The sequence below is a fragment of the Chlamydotis macqueenii genome, chromosome 2, assembly GCF_036417535.1.
Source record: "Chlamydotis macqueenii isolate bChlMac1 chromosome 2, bChlMac1.mat, whole genome shotgun sequence".
Classification (NCBI taxonomy): Eukaryota; Metazoa; Chordata; class Aves; order Otidiformes; family Otididae; genus Chlamydotis; species Chlamydotis macqueenii.
In genome coordinates, this window is record NC_141557.1 from 23,997,722 (window position 1) to 24,019,485 (window position 21,764).

General features: G+C 38.5%; 1 protein-coding gene across 4 annotated transcripts in view; it reads left to right on the forward strand.

Moving 5' to 3' along the window:
* CDK14 (cyclin dependent kinase 14) overlaps positions 1-21,764 on the forward strand; it is a 319,070-nt gene that overhangs the window by 243,972 nt on the left and 53,334 nt on the right. For all 4 annotated transcript variants that reach the window (XM_086742275.1, XM_086742276.1, XM_086742277.1 and 1 more), the window contains 2 exons: positions 4,539-4,678; positions 8,826-8,972. In XM_086742275.1, coding sequence (XP_086598401.1) covers positions 4,539-4,678; positions 8,826-8,941 — 256 coding nt within the window. In that variant the 3' untranslated portion in view covers positions 8,942-8,972. The remainder of the gene's footprint in view (positions 1-4,538; positions 4,679-8,825; positions 8,973-21,764) is intronic.

Below are 21,764 nucleotides of genomic sequence, written 5' to 3' on the forward strand. Positions count from 1 at the left end.
GTCCCTGCTCCAATTTGTGTGCTGTGTAGCTGCTGTTAGTAGGGTCTTTCTAGAGCTAGAGGTCCAAACTATCAAGCCACTTGAGGGCATGTCCATATCAGTGGGTCAGAAGATAATGAATTTGCAAAGAAAACATTAACTACAATATACGATGTTGGCGTAGTTTTGTGTCAGAACTCAGGAGAGGCCTAAAGCCTGAGCCCTGAGCCAGGGGGGAAAGACTGCCCTCCTCAAGCAGACTTGGGTGAAAGTGAGGAATATGGCCCTCGTGGCAGTGCGATGGTGGATGAGATACCACAGGGACTGTATGGGAGCCCAGTTGTTGAGGAGAGCATGGCATCCTCTGCAAAACAAGCTGCAAGGGTTACATATAGCCTGTCTGATATGCACCAAGATGTGAATTTTTTTTTGTTTATTCTCTTCTTGCCATTAAATTTTAAACTCTGCTAAATGGTGTGATTGTTCAAGTTAACTGTAGTTTTGTCTTTCAGCACTTGAGGTTGCAAGGGATTACTTAGAATAAAGAAGCAGAGCTGAGATTTCCAAAGGGAATTAGGTGCCTCACTCCTCTAGGCCATGCTGTAAACACCAGTCGAGAGATTAATTAATGATACAGTGTGAGAGTCATATCTTCATATGGAAAATATGCACAGTGAATGATTTTTGCTTTGGGAAGTATTTACCTCATGCTGTTAGGAGTATATAGACAGCATATTATCTCCATTTGTTTTAGTGCCCATTTGTCTTAATTATTAATGTGAATTTGAGCTGCCTTCTTCTTTGCATTTAAAAGCAAATCACCCCAAGTTCAGAAGTTCACTGCACATGCCCAAAACTTTTTTTTCTGAAGAGCTTAAACCAAACTTCAGTGATCTTAGTCATGTTCTGCTTGACCAAATACTGACCTTCCTCTGCAGTAGAAAGACACTTAAGCCTGTTTTCTGAAATTAAATCAAATTCTTGTAATCCAGTGAGATTTACAACTGCTCAAGTCTAGTCAGATTCATATATGTTTAAAGTGAGACAGCTTCATAAGATGTTTGTTTTTCTTGAGCTAAAGCTGTATATAGCATTTGGGATTAAGTTGAAAATCAATGCATTTTGTAAGTGTAATCAGAGAGGTCAGTAAAAATAGTTCCAATATTTCTCAAAACAATATCTACATATTATTTAATACTCATTGCCAAAGATTTCTCTGTATTCTACTGTATGCCACATTTTCTAAAAGTATGTATGCTGTCATGGCTAGTAACTGTTCCTCAGTGATTAGTGTGACAGTAAGTGAAGCGTGAATATTGAGACTTGCCATATCATGCATGCCAAGTTCCTATATGGCCCAACTGCTGTGAGACAAAACATGCTGTTACGTTTTAGACACAAAGCCATATTGTATGAAATTCCATCCTGTCACATACTGAAGGAGGTGTATTTAAAAATAAAGTCTTTTTTTCTTTAGTTCTTTTTAACTTCTCTGTATTAGATACTTAACTGCTGAACCCCATAAGAAAATTCAGCTTTTGTCCCTGTTGAGGAATCATGTTTCAAACTTACATCAGACAAATTGTTAATATTTTAAAGAGGAGATTTTTAAAGAGACTATTGGCAAAGAAAAGTACAAGGAAAGAAACAAAACTAAACATTTTGACATTCCAGACCATTGAGGTTAAGCACTAAATGGATTTCTTCGAACAATTCTGATATACTGATATAGTGGATGTAATTTAAATACTTGATCATACAGTGCATTTTTCATAAGAGAATAGCTTATCCTTAAAGAAAGGAGCAAAATTAGTCATGCATTTCACTAAGGCATCAGTTTTAAGACTGACAACCTTAGGGGCCCACATACATATGTTTTTTGCAGTGTCCACTGGTTTCCAGAAGTGACCTTCGCAGAAGACATAGGTTTTGGGGAAGAATTTTTTCATTGCCATACAAAGGTCTGTAAACAAAGCTAGAACCTTGATGTAGAAATTTAAAGATACAGCTGAGTCTAGCTAACAGTGATGATTTAATCCATGAATTACTTGGATGATATTCTTTGGCCTGTATTACACAGGAGGAGAGATTTGATCATTATGGTCCCTTCTGAGTTTAAAATCTATAAATACTTGGGAGCACAATACTAATCATGTAGCAACTGGAATCTTCAAAGCACTGTATAAACAACTAACATCCCCCGCCCCACTCCCAGCACTACTCAGAGTGTTATCAAGGCAAATAAATTTAGTAATTGTAGCAGATGGAACTGTTTTTGCAGACTGTGCAACGAATTTAGTCTTTTTTTCCCTTTACTAATTGTAAAACTAGTTCTAATTTTGACTGATTTATTCACAGTTATTTCATTAGTTGATGTGATTATGTTGCAGCCCTAGATATTTTTGTTGGGTTTATATTGTATTAATGTATAATTTGCTGATTATTTGATATTTATTTTTGGGTTCTTGATTGATCTCAGTAAACTGCTATGTCTTCTGTTTCTAATCTGGGAAGGCGACTTTGCCTTTCTAAACTGTTCATACTCAAAATATTTTCAATTTATGTTAGTTAATCTTATTTTGTTGCTAAAAAAAATCTAAATGGTATTCCAGGTGTGTTGGTGACCATTAGTACAGTTAAAATGTCGTCACTACTGTGTTCAAGAGCACAGAGGAACTAGGGTATCATCCATAATTTCACATGCAATTCAGAATTCATTAATATTCGAATGGTCTTTTCTTATGCTTTGCCTCACTTAATTAGCATCTTCACTATGCCTATGGATCAGCTAAGGAATGGTACAATTCTTATATTGGAGGGTAATATTTCAGTATTTATTTAAGTGACTCATTTTTCTGACTTAACAGAAGCTTTAATTGAAGACAGAAAAAGTTTACTTGGCTCCTGAAAAGGATGCAAGGGGAAAAACATGTGTTGGTGAACACAGGCTGAATTATCACCAGTCCATGGGAATTTTGGATGTGTAGAAGAATTAACACCAATTCTCCCTGAATATTTTCCCCTACTTTTCTTTTGTTGAGAGTAGTCTTTTCTGGTGGTATTTTGCTATGTTCTGTAATGAACTTTCTTGTATTTTTCAGAAAAGTTTAATGAAATAATTTCTGCAACCTGTTTGAGTCTAGAATTAATCTAATTTATGCTGACACATAATTTAGTAGAGATGCGTTTGACTTTTAATCTTTTTTTCCACACTGAATGTAATATGGACATAGACAAAAAGTTGTGTCTATGACATTTGTGACTTAAAATTCTCCCTGTAATAACAATATTTTTTCATTTAGTGTTTTCAGTATTGTCTGTTCTTTGTTGCAGAGATAGTTTTCACCTGTGCATACACTGATCTTTATAAATTATGCCATGTCAGCCCAATGTTAAGTATGTGAAAATAAAAAAGTAACTCTGTTTAATCCATCTTCCTTGAATGGTTTCCCAGAAAGCCAGCTTGAGCTTAACAGAAATGAACGTTTGCATGAAATGTGCTCTGGCATTATCGATTTTAGAGGATAAGACCGTCTTTTTCAAATACTGCGGTATTTTGGGCTGCAGTCTCCTATATCTGTTTTGGGAAACCAGTGCATTGAAAAATAGAAGACCTTTTGTACACTATGGCATTTTTACCTGACAAGAGATCTTTAGTGAGCAAAGGCATGGTTGAATTTACAAAGTTACCTGCTATTAATAGCAGCACAATGTTGACAAGATTCAGCACCTCTTTTCTGACTACATATTACAAGAAGTTTGGTGGCTTTGGAAGTTTGGGAGGCAACTGTAGGTTACTGGACCCAAGTCACACCTTGCTGATTACCATTTTACTCTCTCCCCTCCCAATCTATTATTTTTAGTTTATATTTTCTTACAATATTCCCAAGCATATAGCTCTCAGTAAAACAATGAGTTTTCTCAGAATTCCCTCGGTAGCATAGAAAAGATAATGCACTTACAATTTAATGTTTGCATTGCATTAACACCTAATGAAGAGTCAGCTCCCTGCTGTGTGAATATATGAAAAAATAAGAAGTCAATTCTTCCTGAAAGACAAATGCCTGTATGAAACATGATGCATATGTTGCATGCTAAACCTCATTGGATTTTGAAATGTGATACTTCACAAAGTTGTATGAATACTGCTGTTACTTTAAGCTTGAATTTTTTGGGTTTAGATAGTAATAACCATTTGTTTCCAGCACTGTACATTTTCAGTCTGTCATTATACACCAATAAAATGTAAATGAATCAAAACAGTTGCTTTCAAAATGGTCTTGCTCATGATCCTTTAGTGTACTTGGCAAGGATAGATGTGATATGGTATATTATATGCTCTATATTTGTAAAATTTCTATGAATTTTGAGCTGTCAATCCAGAAATAATTCATTGACTCCCTAACCTGAGGAATGTCTTTCTTGGTTGTGCTCCCAAACAGGCTTTGTCTTTATCCTGGTGAGCAAGACTCAGTGTTTCAGCTGTGCTGACCGCAGATGGAATTAGTAAAGAAAATGAAATTGTTTTTCAGAAAAACCTTCGTGTTTGTTTGTTTCAGGCTGAGCTACGTGAATCATGCGGAAGATCTAGCCTCCAAACTACTCCAGTGTTTCCCAAAGAACAGATTGTCAGCACAGGCAGCCATGAGCCATGAGTATTTCAGTGATCTGCCCCCACGGCTATGGGAGTTAACTGATAGTGAGTATAACCACCTCCAAATCGATTAAAAACAAAGGCGCCAGTTCCTACAGATGCATGTGTGTATGCTAACCCTACCATGCAGAGAGCTCCATGGACATACACAGCCACACACAAAATACGTGAGTGCAATTGTGTAGCTTGAAATTACATAGTTAGCTTGACACAGGAAAAAATGGATTCTTTTTTCTTTTTTTTTTTTTTTACTATCTCTGCTCTGCAGTCTGCAGCCAGCTATCTTTGTATTTGATTATGTGTGCAGCCAAGAGAATTATCTGAATTGTCATAAAGCAAAAGGAAAAATACAATTTACATATTTAGTGCTTTCACTTTATAACATACAGCACTTCCTAACTAGCTGCAGCATACAGGATAAAAATCCAGCCGTGTTTGATTCACAGAGTCTCTATCTGTTATAGCAGTAACCTTTAAGAAAGGACTCGACATTCGAAGTCTGAGAAACACAAAGCAGACAATCAGTTAATTTGCTGAATTAGATTGTGCGAGAAGAGGATGGCAGATGATATTAACTAAGAATGCTTTCAGTATTTACATAAATCCTTCTATTAAACAAAATACATTCCTGTTGCCTTGACAAAAATATTCCTGTCATCGTGTATGCTGTCAATTATCTCTTTAATAATTGTAAGTAATTTATATGATAAGTGTCCATATCCTTTTCCAGTGTTAAAAGCACACTACTATTCATTCTGGGGAAAAATATTATTGTGTGTGATATTTTTGATTCAGATAAGGTTCTGTTATTGAAAGTAGGTTTCACAGGGGAATAACAGTCAGCATTGGGAACTCAATGTGGTGAAGAAAAGCATGCTTGCATTTTAGAACAGTGTATGTTATTTTCTGCTTTCAAGCATACGTCCCTAGCAAAAGATCTAAATACAGTACTCCAAAGCAAAATTTTCAGAGATGCGACAATGGCACATATGTGTGTAACAGTGGCTGTTTTAAAAGTTTGCTTGTAAAAACTGAGCTCCCTTTCTGAATATTAATTCACAATAGCTTCAGTTTGCATCAGTGTCAGTATGAAAACTTTTGCCTTCCAGAAGTCTGTTTTTTCCATCCTTGACAGCCATAGTAGTCACATTTTGAGCTGGTTCTGTGGCCTGCCTGCCCAAGTACCTCACTCCTGACTCTGCTCTGAAGAGCACTCTCCCATTTGTACAATATGAACACTGAAATCAAAGTAGTGCCATTAATTTTTGTCCATCGTCAGCTCTGTCATGGACTGTGTCCTTGCTCTGCAAAAAAATTCCCGGTTTCCTCCTCTGCCATGCTAACCTGCCACTCAGCTTGCTGACTGTGGTACTTAATAAGCTGAAAATTCAAAGGATGCAGTGTAAATTAAGGCTGCTGTTGAAAGTCTGCCTTTGCTGAAACTGATGCAGAGAGATTCATTTCTTCAGGACTAATGAAACATCAAGAATGCCAGTTGATTTATCCTTTTTCCACTAAATGGAAAACAAAAATCACTCTGCAGTGGTGACATCTCAATCCTTCTGACTGTGTGATTTAGTCTAGCCAGGATTTTGAATTCCGAATTCTGCAATAGTACTTTTCTGTTAATATGGACTTATTACCCACTTGCCACTTAGTTTATCAGTCAGTGGTTAAATCCAGTTCTATCAGTGAAGTAAATGCCTACACATTATCACTCTGCAGCAGGCTGCCAACAGAGACAGTCTTGTCCTAGTCATTAACAAGCACAATGTATGCAGAACACCAGAGGGGAATTAAAACCACAAAAAATACCTCAGGGTGGTATTTTTAATATGAGAATTTAATTTGTAATTTCACAGATTAAGAATTTTGGCTGCATTAATCCTTTTATCAGCTCACAGCAGGTTATTTGCAGAAGCATAACCATAAGGCGATATTCATTGGCAGAAACACGTCTTTGCATAACGTTAAACATCAGCAGCAGTGAAACCTTTTGAAGGGGGGAGAATAAAGATGAAAAATCATTATATTTTAAAGCAAGGTTCTTCTAAATGCCTCCAGTAAAATTTTGAGTTACAGAAAGACTATTTCTGTGTCTAGTAGATAATAATTATGAAGCATAAATCCAGATGCAAGAAAGGACAATCCCAGTATCAAATACTACAATCATTTCTATTTAGTATGACTTGGATATACTTGTAAACATATTTACAAAACAAAGAAGTCATATACTTTGGAGAGTTGGGAAAATGTTTACTGTGTAGTGAAATTACCAGTTTTTGTGATTCTAGTTCTCTGGGTTAATAATTTACATTGGGAAAGGCTGGCTATTGATAATTAGTAAAATGGAGGTATAAACACATTGAGTTTTTATGTGACTCAGTGTCACACAACAGAAGTGTGTGTACTCAGAAAACCTCCTAATCAAGACATGACTGCGATTTTGCAAATCTCTTTAGTGAATAGCATTCATCATGGAATATATTTTGTCCAATTTGGTCCCAGTGCTGAATTGCAAATTTGGGAATTTAACACTAAAACCCAAAGAAGGACTGACGGGTGAGGAGGAAAAAAAAAGAGGAGGAGGATGAGGAGGAGGGAAATCACTCAAATTATTTTCTATCAGAAAGTATGTTTCTTTGGAGTCATAGTATTTCACGAAATTATGGAGACTCTGCTTGCACTGAAAAAGTAAAAGGGAAGTGTTTTACTTTCTGTTCTCATTTTGACTTTAGTACGATGTATTTATAAATGTATAAATTCTATGTAGTATTTTACAGCATAACATTTTGATCTTGTGTTTTATTTAAAATATACATGCAAAATGAGTTTATGTGAGAAGCAAAATTTTAATTTTTTTTTATTTGGTTTGGTTTCAAGTCAAGGCATCTTGACTTCCAGTTGGGCTAGAAGTTGAGTTTTTGGATAAGTTATGTCTAGCATCTCTCCACTTTCAGTTTTTAAAAATAGTACATTAAAAAAGTAAGAGTTGTGCAGTTCTGCTAAAAACATCTTAGCTGGGAATACAATACAATTTATGAAGCAGCACAGCCTTCAGTCATCTTAGACCTGAGCAGTAATCTGTAGGTTAACCTCTCTTACTTAATATGTGTACTTTTACTTTCTATTAAAAAAAAATCAGTCATCCTCCTTTTCTGCTTTCATATTTGAGAGCTCGTATTGATTTATCTGCATAGAATATATGCCATTCATAATGTTACCAAGGATAGCAGAATATCAAATGCAAGTTGAGATGTCAAATATACAGTGGGAAGATCTTGTACATAAAACAATAACCAGGTGTTTTAAAGACATAAAGGTGAAGGAGTAGCTCCAAAAACTTCCAGCTATGCTAGCTGTTGGTGCAAAACCAAAGAAAACCGTTACTGCCCCAATCATTTCTGTAAACAGTCTATTAACATTTCCTGATGCAATCATGCAGTGGCAGCTCCCCCAGGATATTTTTATATGGACATTTGTTCTCAGAAGATGTTAGAAGTCAGTGATTTTTCCCCACCAGTTTGAGGCGTTCTAAGTAAAACCAAGTTTTCGTATCATCAATATGTGAGTCCTTAACCACTGACAGTTTGATTCCTGTAATTAATATCATTGTGTCTACTAATAATTAGTTGCCTGGTGTTACATGGAAATCATTAAGGTTTTGCTAGCTTATGTGGAAGGAGGTTGCTTTATGGAAAAGTTTTTTGAGTTGTTAGGATATTTTTAACAAGCCTAGTTTTCTTTAACAGTTAATAAAATGAAGTCAAACAAAATAGCTCAGTTCTACTGGCATCAAGATTCTGAAGATATAATATGTGATGTCAAATTATTAGAAAACTTTACTGCGTTTTTTCACATTCTTACTTATTTCTAAATGCTCTCAGAGCGGAAATTTTAAAATGAAAAATATGAATTATATAGTGAGGTACTGGACAAATCAGCACACACAACCTGGAAACAAGTTTTTTTTTAGATGTGTGCAGCTAAGAATGTTTGCATCATACAGCTTCCATCATAATCCATGCAGCTTCTTTCCATTCAGAATTTTTACAGTGCATAAAAAGGTGGCATATACAACCGTATATATTTACTCAGTGTTGTGTTTGCCTTATATATTAACTAATTCTTTTTAAAGTACTGCTTTTTTGGGAAAAATAAAAGTTTCTGAACTGACACTTTTTTTTTGCAGTGTCTTCTATTTTTACTGTACCGAATGTAAGATTACAGCTGGAGGCTGGAGAAAGCATGAGAGTCTTTGGAAAAAACAATGGTTATGGCAAAGGTGTATCAAACAGCAAACATTGAAGAATACCTGTGTTCACAACTGATAATGCAGGTAAGACATGATTATTGGAAAGTATATCTTTGAAAATACTCCTTAGTTCTCTATAGAGAAACAAAATCTAAAATTCAACTGCACATTTCTTAAATTGCTCATGTTCAGGCAGCTAAGCTGTTTTTGCAGTATAGAAGGTCAGTATAAGTTCCTGGCCCTGTGGGCGGGATCAGTGTCACTGACAGGTCAAAAATATTGCAGAAGTTGGTGCTGGCAGATTAAACACTAGATTGCTTTTAATTTGGATTGATACTTTTGGCCCTGGTAGGATATGGAGACATAAAATACCTCTTGACAGTTCTGTTGTTAAACTTTGGAGCAAGGATAAGAAATTATTCATTTAGTAGGTTTAGTTGCCTTGATAGCAAAATTATGTTCTTCATGGCGACAGAGATGCTGCCATATTAATCAATTTGATCTATGTCACTGGATCTACTAGAACTGGTTTTGTTCTTGGGATGGCTTTCATTCAGTACCCCATCTTTTTAGCCATAGTTATTCGGCAGTGAAATAGTGTGTGATATGACTTCAGGTATTCTAAGAGTAGAACAGAACCTGAGAAGGGCAGGTGAGTAGAGGGGCTACTTACCAAATTACAGTAAGGGCATGGTGGTTGTTATATCATGGTATTAACTCTCTTCTACTCATATGCATCGCCACAGTGTTTGTTCAGTGGGATTTACCACTTGACAGACTCTTCCAGGTTAGCAGTATTCCTTTCTATAGCTGCTTTGGTTATTATGCTTCTCTAAATAGTTCCATACTCACAGCGTTTTACAGAATACCCAAAATGCTTATTTGTTTCATTCAAAAACCCAGGCCTGCCTTTTTTTTTTTAAGTCATGGCTGCTTTTGCATGTTGAGTGTATTATGATGGTTTGTTATGGAAGTTCTAGGAGCTGAGATAAATGCTGCTCATGAACCCATTCAAAGATATAGCCTCATGTAAATGTGGCTGATATTCTCATGAAGTCTATCTTTAGCTAAATCTTCTTGTTACAATATGAGATATAACTTTCTCTAATGAATTATATTCAGTTTTACTGTTGTATGCTTATGTGCAATTTTTTTAACCCTGGAATGTTATGGAAGGTGTTTGCCTGACAGGCAGCAACTACTGAAAAATTGAAATGAGTAAATTTCGGTCTTGACAGCCTGCCCTAATTTTTGCACAAGCTCTTCGCCAGCAAACCATTTAAGATTTTCTAATGTCAGAAATTAGGCTGCCTCAGAGCAGTGTGTTTACATCTTTATTGACAAGCTAATCCCTACTTTTCCTGGGGCTGTGTCCCTGCAGACATCTCTTCAACCTTGTCTGTTCTAACGTGACATATCTTCCATCTAAAGTAAATTTAGACTGTGCCCATCTGTGCTAAAGACCTTTTGTGTGGAAGCTTACGTACGGAATCTCATTTCTCTTGTACAGAATCTCATTTCTCTTGCTTCCAAACAAATGTAACTTTTCATTTATACAATATGCAATAGAAAGTTTGTTTTTGCGAATGAGCGTGTAAAATAGCACAAAGGAGAACCATTTCATCATTCTTACTGAATATCTATTTAAGCAGATATAGATGACTTTTTAAAATTTTATATGTAAGCAGAAAGAGAGAGCCATGTGTACCTTTGATGTACATCACTGTTCTGTTATGGCTGCTCAACCACAGCTTTAATACAGAATAGCACCTTTCATTGTGGAAGATCTGGAGACACTTAACAGATGTGAAGTTGTGACATGTGTATACATTCTTAATTACAGTTTTCGCTAGTGGATTGGGACTTTGTTGTGTTAGGTGCTTACAGTGCAATAAAATATCAGTTCCTGGTTGTAGTATTTGACTTGTGATATTAGGTGAGGAGCAACAGATAGTACTGTAAGAGTATTAGTACCAAACAGAAGTCCTCTTACTTGTACAGTGTAGAGAGCTGGGGATTAATTAGATGAAACTAGAATAGCAGAAGAAATGTGGAGATGGAACCTGGACCTGAGTGAGCAATTGTTAGGATGGGTGGAAACCTTTAAAGGGGTGAAAACACCAGGCAAGTGAGGTGAGAGAGTCAGTGTGGAGAGTGAAAGGAGGTGGGAGACGAGACTTGTGGTTTTGATAATGTGAAAAGGAAGTCTGGTGAAGGCTTAATCTGAATAGCCAGTGGCTGTGATTTTAAGCACAGAGTGGTGACTGGCAAGTAGGATGTTCAATCAGTAAAATGGATGAGTTAGGAGCTGAGTCAGTTATTCCAGCAGAAGCCTAGAGTTGCAGTAAGCAGGATAGTAGCATTAAGGAAGGGGTATTTATTACGAGATATTCAGTTAAAGTCTCCATTCACAAGGCTCAGTTAAGCAAAAAGATGCATGGAAAGGAAAAAGAAAAATGACAGTAGATCTCCAGGGCCATGAAGTTAACAGGTAAGCGAGACAAGTAGAGTTAGAGGGATGGAGCCGAACAGTACAAGCTGTTAAAATGTCAACAAGCACGTTCAGATAGCATCACAGCTAGTGGGGATAAAGGAAAATTAAAAGGTGCCAATATTGCAAGGAAATAGATCAGATTATTAAAAAAACAGAGGCAAACACTTACAGCTTGTCTCCTGAACAAAGCAGGTACATACATGTTTTACCCATCTTCTTGAGTTGACTTCACACATATATAGAGATGGTAAGGGAGTTAGGAAGGGCTGGAATTCTGAAGTATTCCAATATCCATCAGGAAGCTGTGAAAGAGAAAAATTTGTAGATAGTTGCTCTCTAAATCCTCTGACGTGTGTGGAGCAGTATGGGTTTTTAAAAATATATTTTATATGTTTTTATAGATTTATACATTGTAAAGGAGTTTATTAGAAGACATGCAAAAAAACCCAAACAAGGAACCATCTTCAGCCACCTCCAGAACCTCGATGGTGTTGAAGTAAATTCTAGACTTATATCTTGTGTCCGATCCTTTCTTCCAAGTGTTCCTAATTTCCTTTTTTCAGAGTAGAATAGGAAGTAAAATTGAGAGTGCCAACAAAGAAGCTGTGCCAAATCTTGCTGTGATAATTTAAGACATTATCGCCTCCTGCTGTTCTCTCCACACGCTTGCCAGATGTTACTGCTCTAATAGTGCACCCACTGAATTAAATCCACCTTTCTTTAGGATTTGGAAAGCAAAGAGACTGGGCTTTGCCCAGGAGTGGCTGAAACACAGGCAAACATCAGCATCTGCCAAGTTTGGAAGCAGCAATTTCTGGCAGATTGGTGAAGGAGAGGGGCTAAAGACAGTAACTTTGTAAATGGCTCCATCATCATTTGTTAGAGGTCATTTGCTGTCCTCAGAAATAACTGCAAAGAGCAGCTGAAGAAATTGGTGCATCTCTGAGAATTTCTGCTGTCTTTAAAATATTGTAGTGCTTCAGCTGCCTGTCTGCAGCGTAGCTGCTTGCAAATCCGAAAAAACTCCTTGAAATAGCAGTAACCTAGGACATGTTTCTGAAAACCTAGATAATCCCCATCAGGCTCGGACTACTAATAGGGTCTTTGTGGACTACACTGTGTCATTGTCATGGGCTCCAAGAGAGAGACAACACGTTATTTCAGTGCCTGTGGGGAAAGAGCTGACATTTGAAGTTACCAAGGTCAATGCTGAGACTGCTCCCTACTGGAGAAAATTAGCAAATAAGTGGTAATGAGCTCCGTTTCACACAGAAGAACCTGTCAGCAGTGAATTAGATGAGTCCTTTGGGGGAGAAAGGAAATAAATCTTTTGGCCATATCCAAGCATCTTTAAAGCTTTGTGATAAAGCAAAACATTTTTATTTTGTGCCTGATGATTTTCATTGTTTTTTTTTTTTTTTCCCCAAGAGGAGGAAGCATCTCTGTGGAAGCATTCCCCATCTCTACATAGGCTGGTGGGATTTATTGTGTACTATCTCCACCCATCTCTACAGATGGTGTTTTATCAATACAAAAATGGACCATAAGAAACTCTAGAGCTTCATTTTCCTTTGGCTGGTGGAATACATGGCTAGAGCTTGTTCCTCTCTGGAGAAGGATGAGTCAAATCGTAATTGAAGAGACAAGGCATTACCTGATACCAGATAGCACGCAATGTTTTCTTGTGGTGATTTATAATCCCTGGTTCCCATTGGTGGACCAGAGACACGAGATTTGTTTCTGGCCTATTGTTTGCTTCCCAGAGCCGGCAGGGACAGCTTCATTCAGGATGGTAACACCATATGCTTTTAAAGTATTTAACCTGTATTACCATAATGAGATCCCCTGGCTTTCTAAATCTCTTTGACAATTCACTGGAGCAAAACGAAAAGTGGTCTTTATTTGTATTGCTTCACCACACGCACATGCATCCAAGCAATCCTGAATTTCAATTGCAGGATGCTGAATTCTTTCTTCTGTGTCCATTTAAGCCAGCAACTGACACCAGCCGAGCCAATCGAAGGGACGATGGCGTCATTCAGGTCAGCTCAGCTGGGTAAAACAGAATAAAGCTAAAGAGGTGACAGTTACCAGTACAGTGGCTAAAAAAGTGCTAGTTACTGATTTGGTTGCTTCTGACCAAGGATGTTCAGCAGCCCAGAATCGTTATGTAAAATTACCCTTTTCTCTTTGCTGGCTAGAGAGGTGACTGTTGTTGCATCCCCATCCAAATAGTTTAATTTTTAGTTGTCATATTCAGTTTTACATTTACAAATTGGGTAGGAGTGCCCCTTCAGCACTGCTCTGTGGGAACATTATTTTTGCCTGCTTTTCCCTGCCCGCAGGGTAGCTGTAGTCCAGCAGTGTAAGTGTCCAGCAGTCAGTATTGAAAAGTCATTCTCATTCACTACTCCCCTGCATTTAGTCTGTCCTGGGTACCCCAGCGTTGCTAAATCACTGTGGAAAACCGTATGTTATGCTTCTAAGTCTTCATCTCTCCAGCTTCAGGGGATAAAACTGTAGTAATTACAGTGGAGAGAGGTCTGCATAAAAGAGAAATTCTGGAATGAGTTACTGTCTGCCAGCCAGATTTTGTCATTGTTGATTTAATCAAAAGCTGAAAGTAGCCGATGGTGCTTTTTAGGTGTGAGATCTTCAAATTCAGTGTAAACCCAGCTTGGGAGAGAAAAGCAGAGTTATAAAAGCACAGCAATTAACAGTGTCACTTTTTCAAATGCACTTCTCTTTTTTTTAATAAATGGATTCAAATAGATGTGTACAAACAGCCATTGTGCTGCTGCAGATGAAAAGATGGAGGCCTAAGTGCTGAAGATGGGGGGTTTAAATTTCTCTTGCATCTTTTTGTGCCAGACAATGTCTATACGTGAATGTTGAGGGTCAGTTTAATTATTTAACTAATACTGGATTTGCATAAATTGGCTTTCATGAAAAGGCTAATAAGATGCAGTTGTGGTGGGCAGCTGAAAGCAATTTGGGTTTGAGTCCAGTAATGACAGTACTAAACAGAGTTGAAATTGTAACATCAATTTTGTAAAATGTTAAATTAGTATTAAGCTATGAAAGATAACTGCAGGATCCAAAATACTTTTTGGCTTTCTAACACTTTGGTGCCATTATTTTTGTATGTTAACAACATAATGGTTTCATGAGACTGTTGCAGCTGTGCTTTACTTAATATCAAAGAATAATCACCCACTGATAGAATATGTCCTAAATTTAACACACAAGGGGAAAAACCCCAGGCATTGGACTACATTCTCCTCTTGATATCTAAAAATGTATTATCTTATTCCTATTAGTCTAAAATGAGAGCTGTAGACTGAGTTGAGACCTCTCTTCAGCCATAAAGAAAATCCCACTGTAATCAGTAGACTTTGCACAGAGGGTGAAATGAGCTGAGCAAATAGCTGGCCAGTGCAAGGCTGTCTTCATATAAACTGCTTCTCTCTCTTAAGTGACATGTGGGGATTGAGGATGGAGCAATTGGACATACAGGAGTCCATCAGGTCCCCCAGTATGCCACAGTAAAAAGGAACCCGCCACCCAATCAAAGAGTTCATGGGACTTAAAAATACGTTTCATGGTGTTCCTGCATCAGTACTGTTTGTAACAGCTCACCTTGTCTGTTGTCATGTGAAATACATTGTCACTTAATTACACTCAGTATTAAGTAGTGGAATACACAGTCTCATGGCATTCATGATAAAAATCAATCAGAGTGGATTGATAAACTGCTGCAGAGAGGTATGGAAAGTGAATTGGTGTAGGACGCCTCATGGTCTCACTAAGCCAGCTGAACACTGGTGCTGAGAGCCTGTCTGATCCATAGACTGAAAAACCACGACAGCATCTACGTCTGGAAATAAGTAGATGTAAATATGTAAGCATGAACAGGATTTCCAAAATCATGGACAGGATTCTGGGAGGAGAGGTAGTTTGGGAGTTTCTTTAGGGATGAAGGCAGAAGGAGGAAAGAAAGGAAGCAGGACAGAGAGAAGAGGACGTCACATTTATTATTTTTACCTCCTGTGCTTGGTAGGACAAGTATTTCAAACTTCCATGGCTAGGAGAGATTGATGTCTTCCTTGCAATTATATACTGCATGTTATTCTGTGTGAAATTAGTGGCTACATACTTAGAGGCATGATTTTTTTTTTTTAAGTTGCAATACTTCATGGCCAAATCGGCTGCAGAGCTGGTAGAAGAAAAAGAAAGCATTGCTACTATTATGGATCGGCTTTTGTCAAGGGACAATGCCACGTTTTCTTGTACCGTTGCACAGTCTGGAGCCTATTTTCAGTTAATTTCTAATGCGTGATAACTTGCCTTCAGCACTGTGAAGATTAATTTTCAAATAATTTTTAGTGTAGAGGTTTTTAATTTAACAGTCGCTTATGGTGTAGGAAAGATATTAGTGATATTTGCATGAATGCATGTGCTCAGTTGCAACCCTGTTTATCTGTCTTTTCAGTTTGTTTGCTCTTAAATTTAGGAGACAGGAGGTGGAATCCTCCGTGCCGTAAGTGCACTGTATTGTATTATTAATATTAGGATAGCAAGCGATTCCCACTAGACGGTCTTTGTGGTCCGTTGATGCTTTAAGAAGTGTCGAGGCATGAAAGGCTGTTTGAGTTGTGGTGGGCCGATAGTCTGGGATGACATTTGAATGCAGAGAGGACAATGTATAAATGACAATGACTGGGAGGGAGGCAAAAGCGGGTCTAAACTCTCCCTGTTCTCCCATGGACAGTCACCTCTCCTTTAGGATTATTCCCTCACGTGACTCCTCAGTTCGGCTTTGTCTAAGAGGGAAAGTGGAACCACTGAAGGGGAGAAACTGAGGTTTCCAGACAAAGCAGAGGTTTCCAGTGCTGACACATGGCCCGTTACTCAGAGAGACAGCAAAGCTAATGAGAGGCATTGCCTCTCAGGCATCATTTACAGCATTCAGAATTAACAGAACATTTTACTTTCAGCCAAACCATGAACAAACAAAAAAAAAAGAATTTTAGTAATGCCATATACCGGAATTGTTTCCGTGGAGAGTGAGCTTTGTGTTGCTATTTTGAGCCTGTAGTTTACATTGCCTGATTCTCTATGAAACAAAGAAACTAAACCAACCACTGCAAAATTGGTTTTGAAGGCAACACCCGTTAAAGTAAATGTGCACTGAGTGCTCCTAATTGTGGGGAGATTCTTGCCTAAAAATGCAGCAATAGTTTACAACTCAGTTAATAAAAATACATTCATTTATTCTGCCCCATAAGCTGCGGTGAGGGTAAATGGGTTTCCCAGATGCTTCTATTGCTAATTGCTATGAAAAGTGTGAGAGGGAAAACGCCCAAAATTCAGGAAAAAATACTAAATTATCCAACAAAAATGTATGATATAGAAGAATAACACTGAAACAGTATCATTGGATACTTTAAAAGCAGAATCAGAATTGGGTATTTCCATAATTTTGTGGTCTTGTTATAAATTACTAATGTTGTTTTGGACCATATATGTATTTTGAATTATTAATTATGGGTGATCATTCTCTACCATTAGTACCTAGCTATTAATTCTGTACAGCCATTTCTGTAACCATCTTTTGACATTAATGTAAGGACTGATTGTGCATAGTATTTTCTGGCATGTATATTGTAACAATATAGTCACAGCATGTAATATCATGGTATAAGCCTTTTTCTTTAAGTTTTCTCCCTGAAATTTTTATTGTACAATTGCTTTTAATACCTCTCTTAATTCAATATGTGCACTGCATGTGTATTAAAATCTAGTTAGCTTACAGTCCACCTGCTAAGATTGATTAAGGACAAAGCTAGTTATCTGAAGGCAAAGAGAATCTACACAATGAAGTCTGTCCTTCTGTGCTTGAAAGATTCAGCAGTAAGTAATCTGTCGCATCATAAACCGAACAAAATCAAAACAACTGAGTCATTATCATGACTCTGCTTGCTTTCAGCCCATGAAGTCACATCTAGACTATGTAGATACTGTATTTGTTGTTTTATGTATCTGTATGCAGACACTTGTAAATACAGAGGTCTGAATGTTGCCAGCATTTAAATTAGGTTAAAAATGCTATTTATGGCTTGCATCAACAACAAAAAATATTCATAACCATCCCTAGGTGAAGACACTCGTTTAACGAGCTTACAGCTCCTAATTAATTCTGTGAGAACGCCATTTGGCAGAGAAGAATTATGAGGTTTACGTATTTATGGTGGCAGGGAAAAATATATCTACTTTCTATTTATATGGTAAAATTAACTTGTGTTCTTCAGAAAATAGCACATCTCGGAGGTATTGCTCTCAAAATGATCTCAGGGTGGAAAGAAATCAGTAATTACAGCACCAGGCATTCAGTTCTGTCCTAATTTTCCCACCAGTTTTTCAATGTTTCAGCTGCCTCGGAGACTTAAAGTACTCTCATTAGGTAGCTGCAGAAGCTGCCTGCTCCATCACTCTCTCGCTAGGTTTCTGTCTCGCTCCCCCTCTTGCTCCCCCCCCCCCCCCGCCCCCCCCCACCTTGGGAGTGACTGTGAAGATCATTTGCTGATGTGATTGGCAGGTGAGAGGATTCGATCAGATGAGTTCCTCTTAGCGCGGGTCAAAAAGGCTAGTTAGCAGGAGCTGTCGAAAAATGCCAGCAGCATTCGAAATGGGAAATGTCATGACTTCGAGGCAGGGGGTGCCACCTGGAACAGAAAGCCCCCAGCTCATTAGCAAGTTACAGGATGCAAGCTTAACTGGAGGGAGCAGAGGAGGAAAGATAATACCCAATAGGGAAAATTATTGTGAAGTGGAATTGATTTCATGTATAATTTGTTTGTCACTAGAGGGGACAAATGCTGTCCTCCTGACATGTGCTGAGGAGTGTGGACTGTGAATGAAGCAACTTAGCATAATCTCCAGGTTGAGCTCTGGATTTAAAGAATGCCAACTTCTTTCTTCCCAACTGTGGAAATGATCAGGTCATGTTGTATTAATTAAACCTGACATACTCTCAAATGGTTTATCTGGGCAATTTTAGCAATTTAACAGAATGTGGTAGATATGAGCTGCATTCATTATTAACATGGGGCAGCGTGGTTTTTTTTTTTCCCTGAATGCAGTAGAGTTGGGGTTTTTTTGCAAGCTGCTATTGTAAAAAAGACATGTTTCCGTTGAAAGCTGAATTAGAACAGAGCTCATTTTTAATGCTTAGTCGGGCTGCATAAAATCAGGATGCAATTCCAGTTGCATGATGTAAGTTCATTTCCAGGAAAGTCTACATACCCTTAGAAAGTATGGATTTAAAAATAAATAAAGTGTTTAGGTTTACTGTATAAAATTTAATCTGAAATGAAGACTACAGGGTTTGCTGCCTGTCACGGACTTAAAGAATGCTTATATAAAATGTCAGCATTACAAAATGCTTAGTCTTCTCTGAGACATTCTGTAGTGGTAAAATTGCAGGCAAACTCTTCATCCCAGGCAGTTTAGCTAGCCCCTGGCTATTAGTGTTGCTAACCATTCATTTACTTCCCTGGTCTGTATTTTCATAGAAAAGGCATAGTGCATATCAGTAGAAATGAACTGCCTAGGGTTTTTCCCCTGTAGTTTTTTTCAGAAATATTAAGAAAATAAAATGAGATCATCATACCTTCTGGCTTTTGTTATCATGGTATCTTTGTGAGGCATTGAGTCTAATTCTGCTCCTCCTGAAGACAATGGGAGGATACCAGAGACTTCAATGGGAGTAGGACTGGCTCCCTTATCAAAACTAACATAGACACAGCAATGCCATCTCAGGCTGAGCAAATGAGATTTAAAGGCTGCAAGCTGTTCCTGAAGAACTATTTTGCAAACTGTATCTCTTCTTTTAAAGAATTTTGTCTTTTATATATTAAACATGTACTTCTCTCAGAAGTTTGCAGCTCATGCTTAAGCAGTTTCTTGGTTGAATGCTGAGGAATGTTTGCTTAGTGTTCAGATCCTTGATGATTTTTTTTCAGCTTTCATTTTCTTCCATCCATCAAAGTCTTAAAGTTGGTAATGGAGTAGCCAGAGTTTGCTTTATTGAGTAACCACAGGCTGTTGAATTTCCCTTTCTCCACATAAAGTGAATCAGAATCAGATTTTCTAAAATGACTTTCTTAATCAAAATATTTGTACAGAGACTTACAGATGAGTGTTTTCTGTTTTGAATTTCGTATAAAAAGCTCAGCATTAACAGTCTACTAGTTTGCCAAAAAAGAAGAGTTACTAAAGCACTGTAAACACAGGCGTTCTTTACGTTTCAGATGACTTTTTAGTGCAAAGTTATTTCAGAAAGGCCCTGTGAATATTGGCTGCCATAGTCTGTGCTAATGAATGCACAGGCTCAGTCCTTTCAAAGCTCAATAGAGAGCAGAATATCGATATAAAAATATACTCTATGCAGATCCCATGTGAGAATTTTTCCCATCTTGGGTAGGTCTCCAGATGCCCAACCACTATTTAAGTAAAAAACTGGAAATGAGTTTGAAAAGTTCAGAAGGTATTCATTATTCAATGTCTACTCTGGTGCTTTGTTTGGGGAAGCGATATGCATTTAAATTCATAGAATCATAGAACAGTTTGAGTTGGAAGGAACCTTTAAAGGTCATCAACCAGATCAGGTTGCTCAGAGCCCCGTCCAGCCTGGCCTTGAATGTTTCCAGGGATGGGGCATCAACCACCTCTCTGGGCAACCTGTTCCAGTGTTCCACGACCGTCGTGGTAAAAAAATTTCTTCCTTATATCTAGTCTGAATCTATCCTCTGTATTTTAAAATCATTACCCCTTTGTCCTATCGCAACAGGCCCTGCTAAAAAGTTTGTTCCCATCTTTCTTACAAGCTCCCCAGAGCCTTCCCTTCTCCAGGCTGAAGAACCCCAACTGTCTCGGCCTTTCTTCACAAGAGAGGTGTTCCAGCCCTCTGATCATTTTTGTTGCCCTCCTCTGGACCCACTGCAACAGGTCCATATCTTTCTTGTGCTGAGGGCTCCAGAGCTGGATGCACTACTCCAGGTGGGGTCTCACGGAAATGGAGCAGAGGGAGAGAATCATCTCCCATGCCCTCTTGGTCATACTTCTTTTGATGCAACCCAGGATATGGTTGGCTTTCTGGCCTGAAAGCACACATTGGTGGCTCATGTCCAGCTTTTTGGGGGGGGTTCACCAGTACCCCCAAGTTCTTCTCCACAGGGCTGCTCTCAATCCCTTCATCCTCCAGCCTGTATTGATACTGGGGGTTGCCCTGACCCGTCTGCAGGACCTTGCACTTGGCCTTGTTGAACTTCATGAGGTTCGCATAGGCTCACCTCTTAAGCCTGTCAAGGTCCCTCTGGATGGCATCCCTTCTCTCCAGTGTGTTGACCACACCACACAGCTTGGTGTCGGTGGCAAACTTCCTGAGGGTGTGCTCTCTCCCACTGTCCATCTTTCCGACAAAGGTGTTAAGCAGGGCTGATCCCAATACTGACCCCTGAAGAACGCCACTCATCACCAGTCTCCACTTAGACATCAAGCTTTTGACAATTCTTTGAGTGCAGCCATCCAGTGAATTCCTTATCCACCAACTAGGCCATCCATCAAATCCATGTCTCTCCAGTTTAGAGACAAGGATGTAATGTGGAACAGTGTCAAATGCTTTGCACATGTCCAGGTAGATTACATCAGTTGCTCTTCCCTTATCTACCGATGGTATAACCCCATTGTAGAAGGTCACCAAACTTGTCAGGTGCGATTTGTCCCTAGTGAAGCCATGTTGGCTATCACATGTCACCTCCTTATTTTCCATGTGCTTTAGCATAGTTTCCAGGAAGATCTGCTCCATGATCTTGCTGGGCACAGAGGTGAGACTGATGGGCCTGTAGTTCCCCGGGGTCCTCCTTATTTCCCTTTTTAAAAATGGACGTTATGTTACCCCTTTTTCCAATTGGCAGGAACCTCACCAGACTGCCACCAGACTTCTCAAATACGATGGACAATGGCTTAGCAACTTCATCTGCCAGTTCCCTCAGGACCTGCGGATGCATCTCATTGGGTCCCATGGACTTGTGCACCTTCAGGTTCCTTAGATGGTCTCAGACCTGCTCTTCTGCTATGGTGGGCGGTTCTTCATTCTCCCAGTCCCTGCCTTTGCCTTCTGCAACTGAGGCAAAAAAAGTCATTGAGTACCTCAGCCTTCTCCATGTCCCAGGTAACTGGGACTCCCATTTCCTTCCAGAGAGGGCCCATATTATTTGAATGAAGTTTGAAAATTAGACTTCTATTGGGAAAAGAAAGCAAGCTCTCTGGGAAATCTACAAGTCTGTTAGCTCAACAGAGTAAAGATAAGGATCAGTAAG